Consider the following 27,096-nt stretch of genomic DNA (forward strand, 5'->3'; position numbering starts at 1 on the left):
ACTGAACCTATATTCACCAAATGTGTAAGAATCTTTCACCTGAACAGATAATTGGAGATAGAAGTGCTTAAATACAAACAAGAAGCAAGATAAGAGAAGGTACATGTTTAATAACTAATTTTGAACCTAGAATAGTAAAAGTTACATTGCAGGATGAATGTTGGGTCAATGCTATGAATGAGGAGATTTATTAGATTGAGAAGAATAATACCTAGACACTAGTATCGAAACCTGCTAACAAAAAATTGATTTGAACCAAGTGGGTGTTCATAAAATAGTTGAATGAAAATGGAGAAATGGTAAGGTACAAGGAAAGATTGGTTTACAAAGGCTATACACAAGAAGAAGGAATTGATTATGCTGAAACTTTTGCAGCTATGGGAAGATTGGAAGGAGTAAGAACACTACTGGCATTTGCTTATATTGCATTCATATTGAACACAATAGTTTGGTCACAATGGCTTGTCAAGACATCAATATATATTTCACTGAGCTCCCAAATCCATTTAGACTTCTTCTGAAATCTCAAGATTTGGATATGTATGAGATAATACTTTTAGAGAATTTCAATCAAATGACCCTTTGGCAGCATTTGGTCCTAAATATCTAAAGTCTCTCTAATGGTTTCCATGTTATATAGCTTAATTTCAAACAACAAATTCTTCTCCAACAAAACTCCATTTCTTTTATTTCAATTTTGAATTTAAAATGTAGTTATATCATTTTGATGGTTAACGATTTTATATTTTGATGGATTTCTTAATCTTTTATATTTGGAAGGTTAAAATATATACCAAAATTACATGTTTTTTTATTGCTTTCTTAACTTTTTGTATGGGAGAGATTAATTAATTAAAGAAAAATGTACATTTTGAGAGGAATCATTAACTTTCTTTTCTTTTGAATTTAATGAATAGATCAAAAATACATGTTTTATAGGCTTTGATTAACTTCAAATAATGTTTGACTTGGGTATTGAATTTCATAAATTCAAAGTGTTAGATGTGAGCCAAGGATCTTAGAATTATAAAAGTGCCAAAGATTCAACAAATGATTGACCTTTTTAAAGTTCAAAGTATGACACCCTTTTTCTTATTTCTAACCAAAAATTATGAAAATTTTAAAATATGACTAACAAAGACTATGGAAAATATGTGCAAATGCATAATTATAACGAATCCATGAGTGACCGTGTTTGATATTATTAAAAAATTGGCTAATTTGAAGACTCAAAAAATAAGCCCTAAGATCCTTGTTTTCATCACTCTTAGATATAGCTCGCCCCAAGTAGACCTATATTACTATAAGTCACCCCAAGTCAACTTATACTAGTATATGTCACCCCAAGTCAACCTATACCATTATGGATCGCTCCATGTCAACATATACTAGTATAGGCCCCCATAAGTTGATATGTTCATGACATCTTGAGATTTTCATAGTCTGAAGTTGTAGCTCTCAAGTTTGTAGATCCCAATCCATTTCTAGTATTGATGCAGTTAGACATAGTTTCTTTAGATCTAAATTTGCATCCTCTACTAACCCTCAAGGTGAGTAAATCTCCATCTTTTTTATTTGATAGCACCTAATTTGATACACTATATTAGATTTCTTACTCTCTATCATTGTATGCTAGCTACTTTACGTGTATATCACTCTTTACACACAAATTGAGAGAAAGGGCAGACCTTAGAATTGCACATTCATAAAGAACTTAAATTTATCATTAGTGCCACTACATCTATTTGGAATATGAAATTTTGTTATCATATAAATTTTCAATTTGATTATACCTTCAAATTTTCATTCTTGAAATCTTGATTCACTTAATCACTACATTTTCATTAGTGAACTTAACATCTTTCTCTATGTAGGGTGAAGGATATGAGTATTAGTCTTCATTTATATGCAATTTTGTTCTTTAGAACCAACCACTAGTTGGGCAGCTTGCATTAAGATGAGATAGTGTAGACAAGATGGAAACAAAGGGAAGGAAACTAATGTTTTTAAGTTTTTCTCGCTTGCGCTCGCTGCCCTAGCAATGGTTTTCGCTGTCGAGCCCTGGCTATGGCCACAAGATGGCTCCTATAGCCCTAGTCGTGGCCTCTGGCCCGTCTTTGAGTGCTCCTCTCTGATCTGAGAATGCTGGTCATTGGTCTATGCTTTTTTGGGATCCTATTTTGTTGTGTTGTGTGCCTCTCTCCGCTGGCTATTGGTAGCTTTCATTGGTTGCAGGGTCAGGGTGAGGGAGTTCTTTGCCTCCTTCCACTGTTGTTGGCTCTAGGTCGGCTTCAACTATGCCTTCTGGGGGTAGATCTGCCTCTTATGTTGATGTGGCTGCATTTGAGGTGGATCTTCATGGTGCTCATTTTGTTCAATACAGGCCTTCTTGTCCCCGTGAAGTTTCCCCTGTATGTGTTTCAAACCCTTTAAGGGTACTCTTGGACTCTGAAATAGTCGATAATATTTTAGGTACAACAGATGAGCTCTCTTCTTTTGCTACTATCTTTAAATTTTGGGGTTTTTGGCCCTCTCTTTCTAATCTTCATGCTTGGATTTCTAAGCACTGGGAGCCCATTTTAGATAGTGAGGTCCATATCTTTCTGGTGGCTAATGGCTTTTTCATAGTCAAGTTCAATTTTCTTAAATATAGGAAGACTATTTTGTGCAATCACAGTTTTTCATGGGAGGACAAATTTCCTCTTATGGCCAAACCATGGCATATGGATTTTGATCTGCTTACTGAATCCTTTAACAAGGTTCCTATCTAGGTTAGGTTACTGAATCTCCCGATGCATCTCTGGCTAGATTTAGTTTATGAAGCTATTGAGGATGCCATTGGTGATTTTTTATATGTAGACCCAGACACTTCGACTATCCTTCATTCAACATATGCTAGATTTCTTGTAGAGATGGATATTTTTAAGGGCCTTCCTGAGATGGTTTGTTTGGATTCTTCGACAGGCTCTTGGACCCAAACATTGGGTTATGAAGGTATCCCTTTTCGTTGTAGAAAATTTCATAAGACTGGTCACATTGCTGCTCGTTGTACTGTTGTGATGACTAAATCTAGGTGACCACCTTCCTGGTGGTTAGGGGCCTTTTCTAAACACTATATGGTGGTTAAATCCAGTGATGCACCTTTGGATTCAATGGTTGTATCTGTGGATGTATCTTTAGCTAATGATCTTTTGATGCCAGTGTTAGAGGAGGTTCATGTTCCTTATCCTACCCTAGTATTGGATGCTCCTCTTGGTCCTGTTGAGGGCCAGGACCCTTTACCCTCTCCTACCCCTACCCCTATCATTCCTCCCGATTTTGTGAGGGACTAGTTGGAAATGGGCTCTTCTAGGACGATTGTTGGTTTTTTAGATTCCCCTGGGTTTCATTGTTCAGTTTCTTTTGGGGATTGGATTGTTGAGGTAGCTAAGGTGGAGGATGGTTGGACTGTGGTAAAAAGAAAGAACACTAGACCATCAGCTCCTCCTTTAGAAATGAACCTCCAATCGTGCAAGGGTGGCTCTAAATCAAAAGGAAAATCGTGATATATCTGGCTCTACCCCCTTACTGGATCTTTACTTTTGGTTGGTGATAGGCTTTTTGTCACCTTGGTTACCTTTTGTTTAGGGGGTGACCAGTTCTACTATTGCTTGTAATATCTTTGTATTTGAACTTATTGAAAATCTTAAGACTTGTATAGGATTTCAGGCTCCCTTCAAAACCTTTTTATCTTATTAAAAACAAAGGGAAGGAAACTTGTGGGGCATTCCTAAGAATGATTGGTTTTAACATTGTACCAGGTCAAGTGACAATGGATGAATTCTCTCTTACACAAAGATCTAAGGGGCTAACTACTCCAAAAATGACAACGAAGAAAGACAAAGATTACATAAAGTAAAATTTGCATGATCGACAAGACTTAACCCGATGATATGCTTGAGAAAAACTCTAACATCCTATTGGAGTAACATATGCCGATAAGAAAACTGAGAGGTCCAAGGAACTAAAACTATGAGGAAAAGTTAGACTGATGGAACCACTCAAGTGAATAAAAACAATACATCAGTATAAACACACCTCGATGAACACATAATTTTCAAAGAAAGTTACACCAAGAACATATAATTGGTTTAGCTAGTACTATGAGCGTGTTGTTTCAGCAAATTCGCTCACCCCTGATGAACATGTCGATGGTGCTATAAAGGTAGTGGTCTATCAAGAGAATTCAAACTAATGGGGAACTTTGGTCATGTCATGTCATTTTTATTTAATGCTCATATTAGATAGATCTAAGGAGTCTCATGAGGCAAAATTACAGTGTATGTACTTTATGAGTGATTACTTTGATGCATTTGTCACACAAATGAAATCATCTAACACAAAATTTGGAGTTGTGGTCAGGGAGTAATTTGTAGAAAGAACTCAATAATTTATAGTTATTAAACTTAAGGCATTCAGTTCCTCTAGGAAGAAAGGCCTATGGAAAGCACAAAGTCTAAGGGAAAGAAGTATAAGACTAAAGAAAATGTTTTAGTCTAAAAAAAATGGAGTGTGAGAAATGATATTGTTTCTTTTATATTGAAAAAAATGTTTGAGAAACTGAAAAGTTATTTGGAAAGTCTTTGGAAAACATAAAGAAAGAATATGGACAATGTAGAAGCTCGTGACAAGATAAAGCACATATTGGAAATAATGTTGCATGATAAGAACTTAGCAGGAGAAGGTGCAAAAGATTGAGTGTGATATCTCTAGATTATCAATTAGTTCTTATTGGCATTTGAAAAAAGTGTGTAATAAAATTGGTAAGATTGATTGTGATATCTCCAAATTATCAAAGCATATAGAAACCATTTGGTCGATGGTTAAAAAGATATCTCACAAGGTTAAACATAATATCCCTCACATATACTTGTAAGCTTTTGGTTGTATATAAACCGATCTTTGAAGGTTGAGATTGATCAAGTTTGAAGCATTTTCAATTAACATCTTATTAAGGATGTCGGCCCATTGTTTTACATTTATTTAAAGTAAAACGTGTATAAAAAGCAATCAATATACTCAGTTCACAAGCACATACAAATTTCTTTTTTAATTCAAGTAATTTTACATTTTGAATAATTTTAATAATGAATCAGTGTAATTTCCTTTTGCTATAAAAATCCTTGAGCTTAAAGACTAAGCTAAGGTGTAGGCTTACCCGCCTAGATCATGCAGAGCCTAAAGTGCAAGGGACAATTATCATAATTGATCACTCTTGTTAGTTGACCAAGTTGGTTAGAAATCCAACAATTGAATAGGAAAGCTCGTAGGATTTCCAATCTATCTATCTGGGCACTAACAAATTGGCAACTCTACTGGGGAATCGTTAATAAAATTCAAAATCTTTACGTAGATAAACTCTACTAGAGAAAAAAACTCAAAGATTTAACCAAGTCAATTCCTTTGAAGAAAGGGTGGTGAATCTACAATCATATTGATACATTTTATGAGCAATGGCTTAATTTGTATTAAGAGATGAAACAAAGATCCAAGGAAAAATGGTTTTGAAATTCATGCAGGGAAGGAGATCATTGCATGAAGGAGATAATAATTATATAGAATTAAGCCCCAAAAGAAACTTGAGTAAAATCAAGAATACAATAGACATATCTTTCAATGGATACAAAAAAAATTGTTGATAGAGAAAGAGAGACATATATTGAAGATGGTATCAAAGTAAATAATCAACCCCTTGAAAGTAATGATAAAAATCACAATCCTTTCTTTCACATGGATGAGGATGACGATAATCCCTTACAAGAAGTAAATCAAGATGAAGAAGATAAGGAAGATGACCAACAATGGGATGCTCTTATACTTAAAATGGCTAGTATGGGCTCAAATGAAGAAAAAATGTTGAATCCATAATAAGGATATCAGGTGCGGTATTGGAAAAATACGAATATGGAGAGATGTCCTTGCTTCAACATAGAAAGAAATACTAGAACTAAAATGTTAAGGGGTAAAAGGAAAAGGGATGAAAGAATTAAAGAAGTGCAAACTTTAAGGGATGATAAACTTCTAAGTGCAGTACTCTACACACACAAAATGAAGAATAATGACAGGTCATATTAATATAGTGTTTGAGTCTCACACATGAGAAAAAATTAAAGGTAATAATGATGGAAATAAGAGATAGGACCAATGTCGGTAGGAAAACCATGGAGGAATTCAAAATCATGAAAATATAAGAAAACATAATGATAATGATGGCCAAAAAAATAGGGGGGAAAATGATGGAAATATAAATCAACAAAATGATGAAGCACTATGTGAAACACTGACACAAGCTCTCCAACTGACAATGGGTTTTTCTCCACTATCTACAAGCTCGAGGGTTTCTATCCTCACACTTGTTGAAATTTGTTCACATTTCCTAAACTCTCTAAGAGAGAAAATCAAATCCAATATCATAAACCAAGTATCCTAAAATGAGCTCCTCTTGCCTCATTTAAGAACAACCCAGTGTCTCATCACAAGAAAAAGATATTAGGAAATGTGTCCCATTTAGGATTAAGAGTAGTTTTAATGGAATCCATGAAATAACTCATAGTTTGTCTTTCCACAAAAAAATTGAGTATATTGTAGTAAATGTAGAAGCATATTGTTACGATATTTATCTCTAAAAGATCTTAACAAACGTAAAGGAGGGAAAGATGGTACAACTATTTATTATGACAATTTATCATCAATAACCATACTAAGGAACCTATTTTTTCACTGATGAGGCAAGCACATTTATATCCACTATCATTTCGTAAGAGAAATCAGACACAATGGATAAATTGAATATCAAAATATAAATCTAAGTAATATCTCACATATAGGTTAACGAATTCACTCATAAAATAATAATTTTGTATGCCTAAGAAGTAGGTTGGAAACATAAATTTAGTATAGTAATAAATTTATATCATTTGCAAATAGCGAAAGAAGTCACATATCAATGTCAACTGCGAAAATCATATACAAAAACTCTAGAAATACAAACTTTGGTTCAAGAAATATACAATGCATATGGAAGAGCATCTAGATTAAAGAGGGATATTAGAACTAAATAACCTTGATAGATAGATAGATAAAATTTTAACGTCCACGAGGCTAAAAATAGCCTATGGGACAACAAGACAACTCAAGCAGACTTAAGTAGCGTTGTTCGCCTCTTGTGTAGACTAATGATGAGCCCCCCCAATTGTTCAATGTACTCTTCATTGAACAGGTTATGCCAAGAACTGTCACATATAGTATCCGCAAACTTATCCCTGCTATCCTTGTAGGCCTCACATTCTAGAATAAAGTGTTGTTCAGTTTCCACTTTCCCAGAATTGCAAAATCTGCAAATTCTCTCTTCCCAAGCCTCCTTTGGCCTCTTCCAACGCCCGGTCTCACAACGAAGTTGGTGAGAGTTGGTTCTCAGCTGAGCAATAAGAATTTTAGCTCTCCAAGAAATGTTGGCTCCTATGTACACTTTTTCGAGTTGATCACAAGTGGGGTTGAACTCATTTATATAATATAGTTTCTTCCTCCCAATCTCGCTTCCCCAATTTCTCTTGTAGAATTTCTCCATAACAAAGACCTTTATTTCTTTATTATTTGTGGGGCACATATTGAAATGAATATTCCATTTACTCATCCACTTGATGTTTTGTTGCATCCATGTCCTTTTTCGCTTACATAGTGTGTCCCTAAAGACAACTTTCAGCCATCTATCCTCTTCCATTTTTTTGATTCTTTTTAGATAGCTTAAAAGGCGAACCATAGCAAGTGCCTCGATAGGCGCAGCCCCCATTTCACTTAGCATGATGTCATATGGAACAGTGCTTTTAATTTTAAACTTGCTTGTAATCAAGCGCTTTTGGATTCCTTCGATTTGTTTCCATTGTGCTATAGTAGTGTTGCTGGCCCATAATTCACACCCATAAAGAACAACTGGCAGCACAAGAAGACCGAACAAGGTTTGAATAGTTTTCCAATCCCACAACTCCGCTTCACGGCACCTATTCTGAAGAGCATAGAAAGCCTTCCATCCACCTAATGTCCTTTTATACCTGCAGCTAGACCAGCTTAGTTTTTTGTTGAAATCGATGCCAAGGTATTTATATTCCGCAACTTCTTCGAGAACACTTCCATTGTAATAAAATTCATGTTGATGCTGTTTTTTATTATTAGAGAAAATCATAACCTTGGTTTTGCTGATATTGACCTGCATCCCCACCATTCTACAAAAGAGCTCAAGAGAAGATAGATGGTCTTGCAAACCACAAGCAGATTTGGCAATTAAAATGAGGTCGTCCGCATATAGGAGTAGCTTTATAAAAAATTCCCCTAGCTGAATGCCTTCACGCTCTTGTGTGTTTAACCACTCTTCCAGTTTGTCAATATATAAACCAAATAAAGTAGGGGATAAAGGGCAGCCCTGTTTGACCCCGATATCGCTCCTAAAACATTCTAAAATGCCATCTGAAGTTCTGATTTTGACTTTCACCTCTTCGTACATCCTATGAGCAGCAGCTTTGAGATGCCTAGGAATCCCCAATTCTTCCATCCTCAACCAAAGCTTGTCTCTCAGAACGGTATCAAAAGCCTTTTTGAAGTCAACAAAGCAACAAAAAACCTCTTCCTTTTTCTCCCACTCTTTTTCAATAATGTGTCTCAGAGTGACGCAGTGATCCACTGTCGAGTGCTTTGGCCTAAAACTAGCTTGCCCTTTAGCACGTTTATGATTTTCTTCTGCCCATTTGCTAATCCTAGTTTCTATCATACTGCCAAAAAGTTTAGCAAAGAGGGGATTGATCATTATAGTCCTGTAGTTGGAGGGATTGTTAACATCACCACTCTTAAAAAGTGGTATTGCAAGGCTGATTGTCCAATCTTTCAGAAACCCTTCCTGACAGATTTTGTTGAAGGTTTCAGTGATGTGTGGTGCAAGAGTTTTCATACCCCACTTCAAATATTCAGCTTGAAGCGCAACGAGGTCTTTTGCTTTGCCTCCACCCAACTTCTTAATCCCTGTCTCTATCTCTTGCACAGTAAAAATATTTGTGGTATCATTGACCAAAGGTGGCTGTCCCACTCCACCCTCTTGTTCATAAAGTTTCTTAGCATAATCAAACCATTGGGTGGCAGTAATATTATTTTCAGTTTGCTTCCTCCTTGGTTGGAGTTCTTTCCAAAAATGTTTGGGGTTATTTCTGCCCAAGAAAATTAGCTCCTCTCTCCTTGTGGACATAAAATCAATTTTTTTCTTCTTTAGGATCTGTTTGTAGGTCTTAATGTCAAGGTTAGTTTTATTTGACTCCCTTAGATTTCTCCTAGCCCTATTGCATTCCTTATCAAACCATGCATTGGCTGGAAAACAATTAGTTTCATATTTTCTATTTTTTGCTCTCTTGCATTTTGAAAGAGCCTTGTGAATCAGATTTGATAAATCATGACTATTAACACCATGCTTATACATAGGGTGTCACATACAAAGTTCCTCAAGAGTAGCCCTAAAAGTGTTACTATTTTCTAAAGTTAACAAAATTTTGCCCTGAGAAGGTGGGTGTTGAGGGCCTTGGATTTTTGCCCCAATCCGTCTATCCTTTGCCCAATACAAATTTACGTACAGTGGTCTATGATCTGATTTGAGATCCCAAATGTGCTCTCCAATTTCAACTTCTTCAATATTGTTATACAAATGCTGCGAACAAATTACATAATCTACCACACTTGCCCCGTTGTATGTGTTGCAAGTGAAATTGCCCAACTTAGCCCATCTAGCCAAACCATTACAGATTATTAGATCAAATGTGCCACACAAAGTGATCAATTCTTCCCCAAAATGATTGCATCCTTTAGCATCTTCGGATATTCTATCCCATGGATAATTTCTCTCTTCTGTGAGCCAAATAGGGTTATCATTTACTTCGGAGCTGAAAATACTTGCTTGCCAATTTGCTGTCCTAGCATTGAAATCTCCAATGAGAAGGACATCCCCACGTTGTGAAAAAAAAGCAACATCTTTCTTTAACGTAGCATAAGGGTCATTGTGATCTAAACCACACTTTTTGTAAATTTTAGATACTTGTGGAGCAAAGTAACAAGCTGCAATCCTGAGAAGAGTGTTATTTTCCACGATTTTGAGCCATATAAATTGTTTATTAGAATCAATCTTTTCCAGCTGAATGACACGACCTTCTTTTTCTTTTACTAGAACCATTATACCTCCATAACCTTTACCATTTCCCGCTGCCTCATTCCACGCTGCCATCTTCCAGTAGCCTTCAAACAATGGGGTCTTACATCCCTCATGCTCATGTGTCTCTATGAGACAAATAATGTCTTTGCCTTCCGCAATAGGCCCTAACCTAGGCCCACGTCTCCACGGATAACCTCTGCAATTCCAACAAACTAAACTTAAGGACGCCTGGGTTAAGCTTGATTGCTATTTATTTTGATGCGAAAGACTCAAAGTTGAGTTATTATCGCTAGGTGTGATTATGGATCTTGTTGTATCGCTGCCTGTTAAGGTGTTTGTTGTTGCACCTTTGTTGCCTTCTTGCTACCCTTCATTGTAGCGGTGGCCAAAATGAGCAATAATTGCTTTTCCCTTGAACATCCAAGCTCTTTTGCCTTCATTTCTAGTTGTTCTGATTTTTTCCATTTCCCTCCTTCTTTCTACTTGCTGTCTCATAGTTAAATCCTCCTCTAAAACGAAGCGAGAACCCCACAAGAGCTATTTTTTTGTTAAGTAGATTTTGTTTGTCGCTAATGCTGAGCATGACTACCTTGATTGGCCTATTTCTCTCAACGTGTGGTTTGCCAACCCTCCAAGCTTGGTAGATTTGTCCTTGCCACAACAGCACATCTTGTAGGAAATCCCTCGTTAGGTCAAGGGTATGTTCGCCTTCCCCATAGTCTTTTATCCCCTTGATAATTATATTGGATGCCCTAAGCTGCCTTTCCTTGACCTCTTTCTCTTGTGTGTTCACACGAATCTTTGCCTCTTCTCTTGCCATATCAAGGTGTTTGTTGTTTTTGTCCCAAGTTTTGGTGACTTCTGCAAAACTCCTTCTCTTCTCTTCACCATCTGCCTTTCCTGGCAAACTAGTGTGAAGAATCATTTTCTCCTTATTATGAGATGACTCGGTATTTGCTGTGACCTTGTTTGTTTCCAATGTCACATTCAAGTTTTTCCATTCATCCTTCATATTCTGCCATTCAAGCTTCCCGGCTAAAAGTGTTTCTTGCAGTGTTGAGATTTGAGCTTTTAAAGTGTTGTTATCGTCTGCAAGAGTTTTATTTGCTGCAATTAGCACCTGTATATTGCGGTAACTTTCTTGCTCCTTAGCCTCTAGGAGCTCCAACCTCCTCTTGGCCCTCAAAAGTTCTTGCACATAAAGATCTGGGCACCAAGCGAGAGGTGTGGAGGTAGGGTTGTAACTGACAGACTCACCGAAGTTATTGCTACCATACAGATGACTGTCACCATAAAGAATTGATTTTTTAACATACTCTAACTTACCCAAAATCTCTAGGATTTGGAGACATCCCATCTTGAAATGTTAACTTCAAGTTTCATTTTATTTTCTTTTGAGGCTTGATATCTAATGTCCGTGTTTGTCTACAAAGATTTTTTGAGATGAATTAATTATTCATAAACAAAAATAAAAAAGGATTGGAACAAAATAAGTATAGAAAATGAATTTTATCAGGTTTCCACAATCCATTTTTACATGTAATCTATTTCTAGATTTTATTGTGTGTATAATTTTTAGCATCAATGTTTCGGATCACACTCTATGATGCATCATTGGGATGAGAGAATGCAAGAATAGAATGGTATTTACACACAATCAAATCCAGAAACATATTACAAGTATAGAAAAGAAAAAAATTAGATAACAATAATATAAATGATTACATGGAGGAACACATCTCTAAAAATTATGTGCTAAGCAACAACAATAACATGAGAGAAGATAGAAACAACTCGATAAAATATATATCAAGCAACAATGCCAAAAATAGAACACATGTAATGCCTCTCCCATTTGATTTGTATGTCATCTTAATGGATGTGACCTTGATGTTCTTTATTTCTAAATGATAATGTTGGGACTGAGGAGTGGTCTACACCCTTGTAGTGATTTGAGTTTGTTATTGTATCAATAGATTGATTATGCTTTATGCCTTACTTATGAGACTTATGATGTATTCAATAGTTTTAGTAACATATGTGTTTGTGGTTACCTAGATTTATATGATATTACAATGTTATTGCTTGAGTACCCTTGAGATATGAACAATGGTTGCTTTGTGACGTGCATTGGATTGTTGCACCTAATTCTAGTTCCTACAATATTGTTGACTTATATGTTTGATTAAGTTGTTACTAGTAATTTGGCTATATATGTATGTTGGTCCTTATGATGTTATCAGATGTATTTTATATTTAAGACTAATGATGTTGTTTAAGGATAACGGTCTTGGATTGGTAAAGTATTAGGCCATATATGTCACTGAGTAATTCAATTGTTATTTCCATTGTTATATGTTTAGAGTAATTGAGAAATAATTTATCTATATTCGAGTTTAGGATTATGGATTATATTTGCACATGGAAGATATTGATTTGGATTCATTATTATTGTCTATCTATGTTATCGATATTTTTTATTTAATTTCAGTTCATGTATATGCTCAAAGGACTAGAAATGAGTATTTAAATATTTAATTTAAATGCAATATCATGTAATTATATGTTGTTATATTGTATTGAACCAATACTGTGTATGGACTACCCATTCGTCTTAGTACGAAGTGGGAACAAAGTTGTAGTCACTTGCTTGCGAGATCTACATGGTGTCTTGTTCTCCTTCATGTGACTGTGTATCTATTTTTGCTTCGATTATTATATAGTGAGTATCTACACTTGATGTTTTCTTATTTACTAAATAGGTACCATGTACTACATTTATCGTAAATTTAGGATCTAAGTATGTGTGTATATCCTCGACACTGGGCACTAGGAGATAGTAACTTGATCATTCATGTTGAGACAATGTTGTCCTCATATGGGCAACCTATCTATATACGTATTATTATTAACCCTTTAGTTAGCAAATCCAGATTCACAATGCATTGTGTGATTAAACCTATGAGCGTGTCTGTGCATTTATAGTTATGCAGTTGTTGTGAGAAATATTAATTAAAATATTGATTTAATTAATTTGGGGGAAATATACAATTTATTTTATTTTATTTACCAGTTAATTTTTCATAGTTGAATTCCAATTGTCTGGAATTGTCTAATTTATTTGGGAAAAGGGACCAATTAGATTATATTGAGTGATTTGATAGTCTAATTTATAATTCACCTTAATAAAAATACTTATAATAGACAAAAGTGAGTTGGATTACTCGCCTCTGACTTTGCAATTTCATGTTTGGAAAATTTTGCTCTAAAACCCTCTTGTGGGGAATTATTTTTTCGCTTATTGTGAGAGTTTGGCTTGCCAAATATTTGCAAGAGCGATCTTGTTGAATTTGTAGCAACAATCTCTTTCGACATCATGACTTTCAACATTTTTTGAGTTCTCTCCAAATTGTTCTTTCAGTCCCTGCTTTTCAGCTTTTGGAGTGAGGCAGGGCTCTACCATTTCTTTCATTTTTCTTTATTTTAATTATTTCTTTCAATTTCTAGATGATTGGAGGTTGAGAACTAGCTTTTTCCTCTATTTTTATGCAATTCTACCACTTGATTGGAAGGGAATGAGTATTTCCTCATTCAAGTTTTTTTAAATGAAAGTTTTGGTAATGTTATGTTTTCGTATTTTACAGGTATTCTCAGAATGAGAATTTTATTGGATTTTTGGGAGTTTAAATATATTTTAGAAGTGGGTTTTCAAATATATTGAATTTTGGAATCTTTGAATTTTGGGTGTTTTTGGTGTTACTTTATTTTACGTGTCACCTAGTATTTGTCTATCACCTTGTTTGGATTGACTTGGTTTATGTTCTAGTAGCCTCTTCTATAGAGGGTAGGATCATGGAGTCAAAATGATTAGAGGATACTCTGAGATATTTTATATCCCAATTTGTAAGTGTCCTTTCTATTGTAAATTTGGATTTTGTTTCTTGTTGGATTTTGATGGAATTTTGGTATATTGGTGTTTTTTGGGCATTGTATTTCATCCTCATGTTTTGATGGGATGATTAGAGGATTTTGTGGGAATGTGTGCTCTCATCCAAATAGTTGGTTTCTTCTCAAATGTTTTCCTTAAGTGTATTATGCTTGTATCATTTGTTGCATTTATTGAATCCAACTCTTGCATTGGTTTTATCATGATATTACATGGAGTTTGTTGAGCCCACCCATGAGGATGTATGCATATGTATGAAAAGATCTTGTGAGAGTCAAACTCCTAGATTTGGTTGGTTGAGTGTTTATTTATTTGGGGTTTGGATTGGGAATTTGTATTGTCTACTGACACTTGTCATGTAATGAGCATGGGTATGTAGGGTAGAGATGTGGACTAGCTTCTCACGGTTACCTCGGCACAAAAGTGGTCAACAAGGTAATGTGGAGAGGTCTAATAAGTGATAACCAAATAAATATAAGGGATGGTAAAACTTAAAAAAAGATAATATTATTGAACACCTAGCCTCTTGAGGGAGTTGGAAGGAAGGAGTAGTGTTTAGCCTCCTCAAGGATTTGGATTGAAGACACAGTGTCCACCCTCCTGAAGGACTTGGAACAAAGACACAATGTATGGCTTCCCGAGGGAGTTGGAATGGAGATACATTCTGAGTCTGGCCTCCTATGGGAGTGGGAACGAAGGCTCGATGCTACTTGTGCTACTTGAGACAAACAATAACACTCCACTAGAGTCCTGACATAATTATCCTATAGTTTATCTAGCTAGTGACTTGATGTATTACATTGGATTCATGACCATTGAGTTCTTTTGTCATGTATTGATTGGTGTGTGTGTTAGTCTTGGATATTTCTATCATTTGTGACTGTGGTCATGTCATTATCTCCATGAACATGGTGGGATTGGCCTACAAGTTTCACATGGTTGAGTTGCCTTGCCACCTATACCATTGTTTGGAGATCATAGAATAGGGATGACAATCTTCCAAATGCAAGATGTTATTGACTTATCCCTCCTTCTATCCTCTTGACTTCACTTTTGCACTTGCACTTTAGTGTAGACTTATTTTGCTTTAAATTATTCTTATATCTTTATGGATAGCGTAGATATTTTACTTTTATGTTATTTCCTTGTAATCAAGTGGACGATGCCTCAATATATATGTATTTAGGACTCTTAGGTAAGAACTTACCTTTCTTTTCATGTCGTAGATTGGTGTCATCACTCATTGCATGTTTTGGCAACTGTGATCACTTATATTAAGCTATGCTTGAGTCCTTGATATAATGTCAAAAATAATATTATTCTATGATAGTTTTAGGCTCTCTGTGTTGTAGAGCTCATCCAGACCTTCTGACACTTTTTGAATGGAGTCAATCAGAGTCCAAATGTGAACGTTATTGCTTTTGAAGTGAAGACCATTTTAATACCACATTATCATTGTTTTGTTGTGCCCAGTACAATATTTTATCATGCCCAATACAATGTTTCATCACACAAATGTCTTTATCACATGTAATAAAATCTTCCATCGTACAATGTTTTGAAAAAAATTTACACCCTTTTGGGCACTATATCATATGATAATCTATTTCATCATACGATATTGATTGTACTTCATCATACCTTGGACAAAGAGCATTTGTGAACTTTTTCAAAGCATGTGATTTGTTTATTTGGATAGCCAATTGAAAGTTGTAGCTTCCAAGTCAAAATAGATCAATTAACATACACTTTTGGATTGGTTAGAAAAGTTATCATGATTCTATTACGTTTTAGCCAAAATGAGCTTGTATGCTTAATCAAGTAGGAATTTTATTTGGGCACTATAAAAAATGCCATGACATACGCAATTATCGATAATGGAATGAACCTTGTGTGTTAACCACCAGTCAATAGATGTTTGCATTTGTAAGTAATGGAATACTTGGTAATCCCTGGTTAGTCGATTTCTTGCTTGTGATTATAATGTATGATGTAGGTATGTTTTATGCTTCATTTATTAAATGAAAAAAAAAAATGTTCATGTATGATTGATCCTTGTTTCCAAGGATTCCCGGGAGGGACACCACAATACATTGCAACAGCTCTAGAGAGAGTCTATATATTGCAATAACTATAGAGAGCGTCGAAAATAACTAGCAAAGTTTTTTGCTAATATTTTGTAATATATTTGTCAACATTTGTTGATATTAAGCAATTTGTTTGTAAGCATTTTTTACAAAATTTTCATATATAAATAAAATAAATAAATCTCAATGTTTAGAGAGTTGTGTCATATAATTTGAATTGGCATCATTTTTCTTATTTTCTAACAATTAATGCACTAAAATAGTTTTTGCATGCTAATATAATATAGAATATAGCAGATTATAATATGTTTGTGTTAGTTTAGAAAAAAAATACACAATGGTCATTATATTCTCCTCAAATATTTTTTGATACCCTGTCTTTTTTTCTTATAAACCCTCACTATGAATCCATAAGTGGTTAAGTTGGATATTTAAAAAGTTAAAAGATAAGATGAATTAATATTAATATTGTATGGCCATATAATGCTATAGCAACATTTACCATTATTGAAACTAAAATATTTATTAACTATTGTGTTGGAAAATGTGTATCTCCTATTTCACATTTGTTGTGGACCCATTTGATTCAAATATCTTTTTTTGCACTAACAAATATACAAGCAATATATTTTAACTATGAGTGGGGAAACAACCTGTCTTATATGTTCTTATAAGCAACTATTCCCAACAACTGCTTATAAGATATGATTTCTCCCTTTACTACCTTGACATACAGATGCACTCAAAAATGCCCTCTTAGTTGTTGAAATTCAAATCAAATCTAGGACCATCTTTACCTCTTTTGAATTTTGTGTAGCGATCCAATGTGTAAAAGTATGTTATTTGACTCTTAATGTCATCTTTAAAGGGGTAAATCATTTTAGATCATCTACTTACCAATTAGATGGTTGCATCATAAACCTCATTCTTAAGAGTTATTGATTTTATGTGCTCACATTACCAAGCAACAACTTGTAAAATAACTCTAATGTAAAAGCATATATGACTCTTTACATACATGGGAGTGATGTTTTTGATCTCTTATCTAGTCACTATCTCACAATCATTCTAAGAATTGACACGAAACAAATAACCATCCCTCTCAAGTGCAAATAATCAATCCCCAAATACGAATTTTATGCGAGGAGAATTTAAGAAATCAAAGTATATTGCATTTTGGAAGTTTGTAGAGATTAGATCCACACGTCCACATCATATTTACAAGACAAAGATCAAATGCTTACATGAGTAATTCTACAATTTAAAAATAGCTAAAAAAATTGTTTGATAATTTTGAAACATTTATCTTATCGTCACTAACATCCTTGTGTTTGATAAATCATATATGTATCATAATATTTCTAACTACAAATCATTATTTTAATCTATAACATTTTTAAAACATTTATTTTAATAGATTCTACATATTTGTATTATTTGTTTATAAAAAGTGATTTTACTCTCCCTTTAAATAAAGTTTGAGCCTAATGCATAAAATGTTTCAAGTCGGTTCACTTGTTTTAAGAATCTTAAAACCAACTAATTTTCCCAAAAGCATGTCAATGCTAAAAGGAAAAATTTTGAATAAACAAGCATAATTAGTGGAAAGAGCTCAATGTTGAAAGTCAACAAGGTTATAGATTGAAAAGGAATAATATAGATAAATAACCTCCAATCAAAGAATTGACTTTTTAACATTCTTTAACTTACCCAAAATCTATTGGGTTTGTAAACATCCCATCTTGAAACATTTACCTCATTTTTCATTTTTTTAAAGCTCAAAATCTAATGTTCAAATTTCTCTAGAAAGAGTTTTTAGGGGATTCAATTATTGATAGGTGGAAATAAAAAATGATTGAAGCAAAATAAGAATAGCAAAGAATGGTTTTAGATAAGAAAAGAGAGTTGGAAAACAATAATATCAGCAATTACCTAACTGCAAAAAAACATTGTTCAAGCAACGTCAACTACATGAGAGAAGCTAGCAACAATTATACATATGTCAAGAAATATCTATAGAAAGATCATACGTTGTGGTAATTCTAGAGTCTATATTGCAACAACTATAGAGAGAGCATCTACAATAGCAAGCAAAACTTTTCCTTGAAATTTTATAATCTATTTGTAAACATTTTGTAAAAGATTTTCATACATAAATATTTTTTTCCTCAATGTACAAAAAGATGGCTCATATAATCTGCATTGTCATTTTTGTCTTATTTCCTAACAATTAATGCACTAATTTAGTCTATGTGTAATAAAATATAATTTAGGAGGTTATAATATGATTGTTACTTTAGAAAATTATATGCAATGGCCACTATATTCTCCTAAAATATTTTTTGATACACTTGCTTATTTGCTTATAAACCCTCACAATGAATCCATAAGTGGTTAAGTCTGATATTAAAAATTTAAAAGATAAGATGAACTAATGTTAATATGATATGATCATATGACTATATAGATATGCTATGATAACATGTATCATGAGTAAACCTAAATAGTAATTAATTATTGTTATTGGAAAACACATATCTCCTACTTTGTTTTGGACTTATTTGACTCAAATATTTTTATACAATAACAAGCATATATGTGGGGTATGTTTTTAGCTATGAGTGGGCAAGCAATCCCAATCTTATATCTTCCTAACTACTATTTCCAACTAGTTATACCCCAAAATTTCCTCCTTTCCTACCTTGACATTCATATTCACATGACCTCTTAAATGTTGTAATTCAAAACAACTATAGGAACACCTTTACCTTTTTTGATCATTATGTACCAATCCGTGTAAAAGTATGTTTATTTGCTAATAAACCCTCATATTTAAAGGAGTAACCTAGTGCATTTTAGATCATCTATTTACCAACTAGATAATTACATGATAAACTCATTCTTAAAGAGTTGTGTATCATGTGTGCTCACGTTATCAAGGAGCATCTAGTAAAATAGTTCCACTGTAAAAGTATATACTATATCTTATATAGAGTTTTGTCACTTTTATCTCTTACCTAGTCATTATATGGTATCATTCTAAGAATTGACACTAAAAAAACAATCATCCCTCTCTAAGTGCAATTTTATGTGAGGGAAAATTAAAGAAATCAAATCTGCATTTTGGAAGTTTGCAGAGATTGGATCTACATGTCCAAAGGTTGGGAAAAGTAAGTCAAATTTGACTATTTAATACTTCTGTTTAAAAAACAAGCTAATATAAACAATCCATAGATTAATGGATACTAGCAAATATACAAAATAAATATTTATATTTCCCAATATCAAATGTGTAACATGGTCTTCATGTTTGTTAAGAAATTGAGTACTCTGTTGAACTGATTTCCCTAACTACCAAGTTTATTTGTACTCATCATATTCACAAGACAAGGATCAGATACTTACAAAATTGATTCTACAATCCAAGAGAAGTTAGAAAACAAAAAAATGTTTAATAATTTTGTAACAATATATCATATTATCACTAACATCCACTTGACGAATCATATATCTATCACAATATTCCTAATTACGAACAATTATTCTAATCTTTAAATTTTCAAAAATTATATTTTAACAAATTCTAGATTTATATTATATATTTGTAAATGTGATTTCATTGGCCCTTTCAATTCAATGAGGTCCGACCTAATGAATTTATTTTTCTGTTTTAAGAATATGTATTGTTTTAGGATCTATGGTTTCACTATTCTTAACAAAATCTATAATCAAATAATTTTCCCAAATGCAAACCAATGATATAAGGAGAGAATTTGAATGAAGAAACATAATTAATATGGAAATTAATTGCACATCAAAAAAAAATACACCAGCTTTTGGCTTTTTTCTATTCAGTGATTCTTTCTCTAATGAACCCTCAAACCAGATTTATATATTAATAAAATATATAGTATATAATAATAAAACATATAATATATAATAGTTAGCCCACTTTTACTTGAGAAAAAGAAAATACACTGGCAAGTACAGCGCGGACAAATGCAATCACAAATCAAAACAAGCATGACACATACATGCACACAAATGCACAACTTCATGAGTAAATTCATACATGCAGACACATGCGCACAAATGCACAGCTTCATGAGTAAATATACCACGATAGATTACGCCGAATCCTGTTTCTACAATAACCCACCAAATTCATATCATAATAATGGTTATCAACGAAATACGAAAGCTTCCAAAGAAACGATGTAAATAGTACAGATATATTCTAACAAATTTTCGGACAAAAACTTCTTCAAAGACATCACTTTTCCCAGATGTCCATTGAAATGTTCCAATATAATTCCTTAATTGCAAAGACATTACTGACAGCCAAAAAAATTTACCAATATAATCCCTCGATTTCAAAGGCCATTTCAAAGATATCACTTCTACAATCTGGTAACACAAAGAATCATAATTCACAGCAGTACTTCTGATTGGCAATCCTATTATCGGATCTCAAAAGCATCAACCTCAAAAGAAAGAAAAATAACTTCAAACTAGAATAATTTAAAAACAAGAAGAAAACTATAAAAATTACAACTAGCTTGAGCATTAATTCTTAACAAAATATTAATGCTATTAGATAAGCCGGGCATTAGTTCAAAATACATACAGAGCTTGCACTACATTTCAGAAAACTAGGTATATTTATCTAGCATCAAATATGACGGCTACTAAGTGAATTAGACCTGTACACGGGAACATTCATAATAATACACTAGCCAAGGGAAAAACACGTGTCAACCATTGCCAGCGATCCTCGATCAAGCTAGCAATGAAAGAGCACACCTAAATTGCCCACACAAGGATTTCTTAAGTTGAAGACATATACCTTGAATCATATTTCATGGGATTCACTTTCCCACCAACCACTACTGCTTCGAACATATTTGTCGACAATACCAAACATTTCATTTTGAGCCATCCTTCTAGCATAGTTTGCTGTAGATATAGCTCCCCTCTTCAACCTTCGATAATGAATAACTTCCAAGGGCCACAGACGTGCCGCACCGAAGTAAGATTCTACTGATGATCCATGTTCAGTTTCTTCAATGGGTAATTTTTTGGAATAATTAATAATCAATTTTGCTTCTTCTAATGAGATATTTGCAACATCTTTGACATTCACTTGACTATGCATCGGGTCATTGATTCCCTTTTCATGTACCGTCCTTGAGTGGTCCAAAACTGGCTGTGTAGTTGTGTCTGCAGGAAGCTCTACAATCTCTAGTACAGAACTCTGTGACTTCTCATTTTTCATTATGTCACCTTCTGAGATATGATAATTATGTTCATCACTTGTCTCTTCTGAATGAGATTTATCTTTGTAAAGAGATGCCGTCTCTCCTTTTCCCCCACTTTTGGAAGGAGTTAAAATCCTCATCTCTTTAGTATTCCTACCTTGCTGTTCGTTTTCTTCATCCTGAACTATTCTGACACGCAAATCATTGTCTATTTTCACTGCTATTCTCAGATGATCTCCTTCCAAATCTGCATCGGCAGTATTCTTCTCTCTTGTTTTCTCAGACAAAGCGCTACGAGAATCAGAAGGCAAAGCATTTTTCAAGGAATGTATAGCATCGGTAGCATCATATGATCCGGACAAAACATGACCCACCTGAGTTGGAACGGATGATTCTCGAATACAAGGAGATAGCGATACTGACAAAGATCTCAGAGATGCAGAAGGTGACCTGGATTTAACTATGGGCTTTCCAGCCATAGAGCGGTCAGAGATCGATTGAGACCTTGTATTAGAAGACACTGAACGTGATCTCAAGGACCTCGAATCTGAGGCTGACGGAGGAGAACAAGAATGAGGTGAACTAGCCAAATGAGAGTCCGACTTTGAAGTGTATGATTTGGAAAAACTTGACTGTGAACAAGAATTAGATGAGTTAGAATGAGTCTCATGCCGGCTCTCAGAATGCAGAAAGGAGGACTGAGACTTGTCTCTTCCTCCGGTTAGCTGTGAAATAGAATCTGCCCTAAGTTTATTATCCCCTTTTCCAATCTTTTTGATTGTCCGGTCATCTTTTTTATAATCAGACAGATGCCTTGAATGTTTCTGCCTGATTCCTGAAAATCTCTCAGATTTGTGATGAAACCTTCTGCCCACATGGCCCATAATCCGGTCGCTACCAAAGTCCTTCCTCTGCAACATAATGTCTCTAGAAAAATCCCGTCTTGACCAGTTGGTTTCTCTTGCACCTTTGAACCTCATAAAGTCTTTACCTTCAAAATTCCTTTCCATCTTTTGTTTAGGAACAACCCTTCTGAACTTATCCCTTCTAGATAAAGCTGCTTTAGAATGACAATCGCACGTGACATGACCTGCTCGACGACATTTGAAACACCTTTCTGAAGACCTCCCAATTTCATCTCTTGACCAGTGCTTTGAAACTCTTTCTGGAGAACTGTTTACACCATAAGAATCAGTACATTTAAGTTTCTGACGTTTTTCACTTTCACGTACGTCTCCTTCATTTCTATAATCAGAATGAGGATCATAATTCTTCAAGTCGGTTGCCTCTTCAACCGCGTCATGTTCATTTGATGCACCACTGAGAGGCTCTCCCCAACGGTCATTTTCCAAAGGAATGGGCTCCACCACACATCTTTCATCCAACACTGTTTCTTCCAAATTCTGGTGCTTCCTTTTTCCCCTAAAAATATCATTTTCCACTCCGTCATCTCTTCCTTCTTTACATACAAAACTATTGTTATTTATAGCTTCCTTACCTGTATGTTTCTGTGAGTCCTTTGTATTTTCTTCCCATTCTTCAATGCATTTGCCCTTCGTATTTTTATCTTTCCGGTAGATCTTGTTAATATGGCCGCTTCTTGGAAATTCTTTCCCAGAAACCCTTCGTAAAGGTCTTTGTTTTCTTGACCATGTGATAGAAAGATGTTCCCCACATATGATCTTTCCTTTCAATGCCCTGAGGGCTTTCTCAGCGTCTCTAACAGCATCATAAACAACAAAGCCATACCCATCCTTGAGCTGTAACTTGCTTTGGCCAAACCTCCAAAACACACGCTCAAGGTCACTACGATGAACATGGGACGAAATATTTCCCACAAATAAGGACATCTGCAATTAAAACACCAGAGACAAACAAATATATAGTCAGCTAGACTAGACTCAATAAATAGTTGTAAAGGTGTCAATTTTTCAGTGTATGTACAGAACCATTTCAAAATTGAAGCTCTGAATTTCAATTGCATATTTAAACCATGAACAGACTTATTTTTTAAAGCAAGAATTTTAGAAACACTCTACAATAGAGAACATAAGCAACATAGCACTAATGGGCTTCTGGGCATAATTAGCAAGACAACTTATCCGACATTTGGCATTGTATGCCCAATGATTCTAGGATGGCAATAACTCGAAGCATCGTGACTATTTACCAATTAGAATTATGATATCGTTAGATTTTTGTCAATTGATTTCTGTGCCATATGAGTCTAGCGGGGCAGATAACTAAATAGATGTAAGTTTATGTGCCCTATGATTTAGGGATGGCAAATAATCAAATAACACAATAACTATTTGGCATCATATGCCCTATGATTGAAAACTTGAATCCAATTGTTAGCTGTGATCCTAAATTTTGTCAACAGATTAAAATTAGCCTCCTGCCATGCCATGACTTCTATTAAACCCATGCACATATGCAAATCGTGGTTCTTTTAAGATAAACACTTTCAGAGTTTTGCTTCAGATTCTCTGATAGATTTGGTTTGTTTTAAATATTTGGAAGGTCAAGGCTCTCGGGACTAGCATCTTATACAGGTTACAGACACATTCAACCATAAGAAATATCAAATAACAAGAAACAGGAATAACATCCGAATAACCAAATCTACTTAATCTGACTTACGCATTCATGTGTGACAAGGAAGAGACTGATTGAAAAACTAAGACTCACAATGACTCCAAAAATTTAAAAATTTGGGACTTGTTAAAAAAATGGGAAATAATCAGAAATGTCTCGATATATTTATTGAATATTTTACAATACATAAAATTTTAAAATTAATTCTCTAAAATACACATTAAATATTTAGTTGAGCATATCACTAATTTCCATCACATATATCAAAATCAAAATTTATACGATGAGATCCCAATAAGTAGTGAGGGTTTGGGAGTGGACTTTAATGGGTTTGAGGGGCAGCACTGATAAGCTGCACAAGGTGTTAGATGTAAAGATCATCACCAATTAAGATAATGTTTTTTTAAAAGAGCAAGGAAAACTAAATTATATACAAGTTTTTCAAGGAAAATTTATTGTTTTTGACATTTGTAACCGAATTGTTTGGCAAAAATCTCCTTGGCAAGTTTTTGGGGAAGTCTCACTTTTAAATTGACTCGCAAGTTTTGCAAGTACTTGATGAGCTTTGCAACTATGAAAGAGACCTCTACAGCCTATAATTTTCAGTGAATTAAAGTGTTATGACACTTGCCAAATTCATGCAATCACACCAACACGTGTGGCGAGAAAACTTTAAACAGAGGGTATTAAATCAATCCAATCAGAAATCTTCAAAAATGCCAACAACTGGTCAAAGAAAGAGACACTTAGCACAAAAATATCCTTCAATCATCTCTCTCTCTGCAACTCCGAGAATGTACTGCCCGAATGGTGAATGAACAAACAGATTTGAAACCCTAGAATACTCTCTGCACTTTGGTAATGAAAAGTTGAAAACAAAGAATTGTCCCATCTTAACGATTGAAAAGGCTGCATACAAAACTTTTAAATGAATGAGCTTTTAAATCATATTTTTGAAAGATGTGCATTGTGAAGGCCACGCAAAAAATGCACTACTTTGCTGACACCCAAATGCTAGCCAATAAGAAATGAAGACTAATAATGTTTTCCAAATCACAACACAAAACAACCAAACAAAAATTGTAAAAAGGACAATTCGTTGGTTAGGTACATTGTTCACACATCTTTTGAACACCTTATGGAAAAAAGATGGGCAGCAAATTGGTTGAGTCAAACAAGTAGATGCAGAAGCCGAAAAGATCCAAATATTCATCACCAACCACATGTCCTTGGCAATATTCATATCATTCTCAATTCTGAGGTTGTTAATTGAGATGAGATCCAAACAACTTCAACTTTTGTTGATAAAATATCAACCAAAAGACTTCGAAACCATGATTTTCCCAAAAAACGTCAAAAGAAGCTGGCTGCAAAACAGAACCATGATTTTATAGAAAATCATCAAACCCTCGATGTAATTCTGAAATGACACATGATTTTGTAGAAAAGTAGCCAAAAACCCTTGTTTGTAGAAAAGTGGCAAAAACCTGAAATGACACATGATTTTGTAGAAAAGTAGCCAAAAACCTTTGTTTGCAGAAAAGTGGCAAAAACCACAAAGGTTCTGTCAAAAAATCATGAAAATACCCTCCAAGATTTTTGGGAAAACCTCTTACAAAGCCCCTCCACATATTTTGGGGAAAAATCATGCGAGAAACTCCATGATATTTTGGAAAAATATAAGGTTTGGCTAAAAAGCCTACCCAAGATACAAATGAACGAAGGAAAGCAAATAGAGAAATCAGATATGAGAAAGAATCAAATGTATTCTACTCAAGAGAAAGCAAAGCTTTCATTAAGCTTGAGAAGTGAGATTATAGAGGGAAGACCTTGGTTTTATAGGCCAATGGAAAGATAAGAGAGTCTCAATGTTATGATATGAAAGTGAAACATAAAGTGGATAAGTATCATAAGATTGTGACAAGTGTCTTATCCTTTATGAATTGAGACAAAAAAGTGGTAAATATCTCACATGGGCCCTAAGAAGTAATAATATGTGAAAAGGACCTAAGCGGATAACTAGATGAACTACATTATTCACACTAACACCCCTCTTTAAGTGCAACATAGGGGAAATATAAATAAAGATGGGTTCCAACTACAATGCTCAAAAAGGCACCCATGCACAAAATATCCCCTCAATTATAAAAGGAGAAAACCAAGTGGGAATAAGTGTCTCATCCCCCTCCCCCCCCCCAACCCCACAACAGAAGATATTCTTCTCACCCCTAAGAGAGATTATAGACTAACATATTTTCTCTCAATGAAGAGTTTTGTGAAAATATCTGCAACTTGATCTGTTCTAGGACAGTAGTGCAATCAATGACTTGCTCTTGAATCAGCTCCCTGAGATAATGCATGTAGACCGCAATGTGTTTGGTTCGCTGATGATGAACTGGGTTCTTCGAGTTCTGGACAGCGCTCAAATGGGAGATGGCTTAGTTATCCAACACCAGGTTCAAAAACAGATTCTGCAACACCTGGGATAGTCTTGATAGCAGGCTCATGTGGTAGAGCATTCTGAAGAGAAGGGGAAAACCTTCTATGTATTCATGGCCAAATGACCTGTAGATTATGTCAAGACTTTTGTAGGGTAATTAGAAGGATAACTATTAAGGGAGAGAATTAAAATAACATTGTAACATTGATATAATGGTCAACTTGGTATTTAGAAACTTCATTTTATGGCTTTTGTCTTAAGTCAGTTTCAGAAAGTTTCCTTTCTGTCTTTCATGTTTCTGTCCTTAATCGTTTCCATTATGGAAAGATAATCTTGTATTCTTTGTTTAAGGAGCATTTGTCTCCTTTACTTATAAATTAACGTTGTATGTCAATCAATTATTATTTCATCCCTCACAATGGAAGATATAAAGGGAAGAAAGTTTCATTTGAGGGGGACATCCAAGAGAAGTCAATTTGTAATAATATTTATTATTCTCAAAAGGTAGCAATGGAGGATAGTGACTCAATTCTTGTGAAAGCTGATGA

General features: G+C 34.4%; 1 protein-coding gene across 2 annotated transcripts in view; it reads right to left on the reverse strand.

Moving 5' to 3' along the window:
- Positions 1-20,822: 20,822 nt before the first annotated feature.
- LOC149530225 (uncharacterized) overlaps positions 20,823-27,096 on the reverse strand; it is a 110,133-nt gene continuing 103,859 nt past the window's right edge. For both annotated transcript variants that reach the window (XM_089809602.1, XM_089809603.1), the window contains exon 4: positions 20,823-23,360. In XM_089809602.1, the coding sequence (XP_089665728.1) occupies positions 21,105-23,360 (2,256 nt within the window). In that variant the 3' untranslated portion in view covers positions 20,823-21,104. The remainder of the gene's footprint in view (positions 23,361-27,096) is intronic.

This window comes from Cupressus sempervirens, chromosome 11 (genome assembly GCF_028749045.1).
Source record: "Cupressus sempervirens isolate cs-2001-9-10 chromosome 11, ASM2874904v1, whole genome shotgun sequence".
NCBI lineage: Eukaryota > Viridiplantae > Streptophyta > Pinopsida > Cupressales > Cupressaceae > Cupressus > Cupressus sempervirens.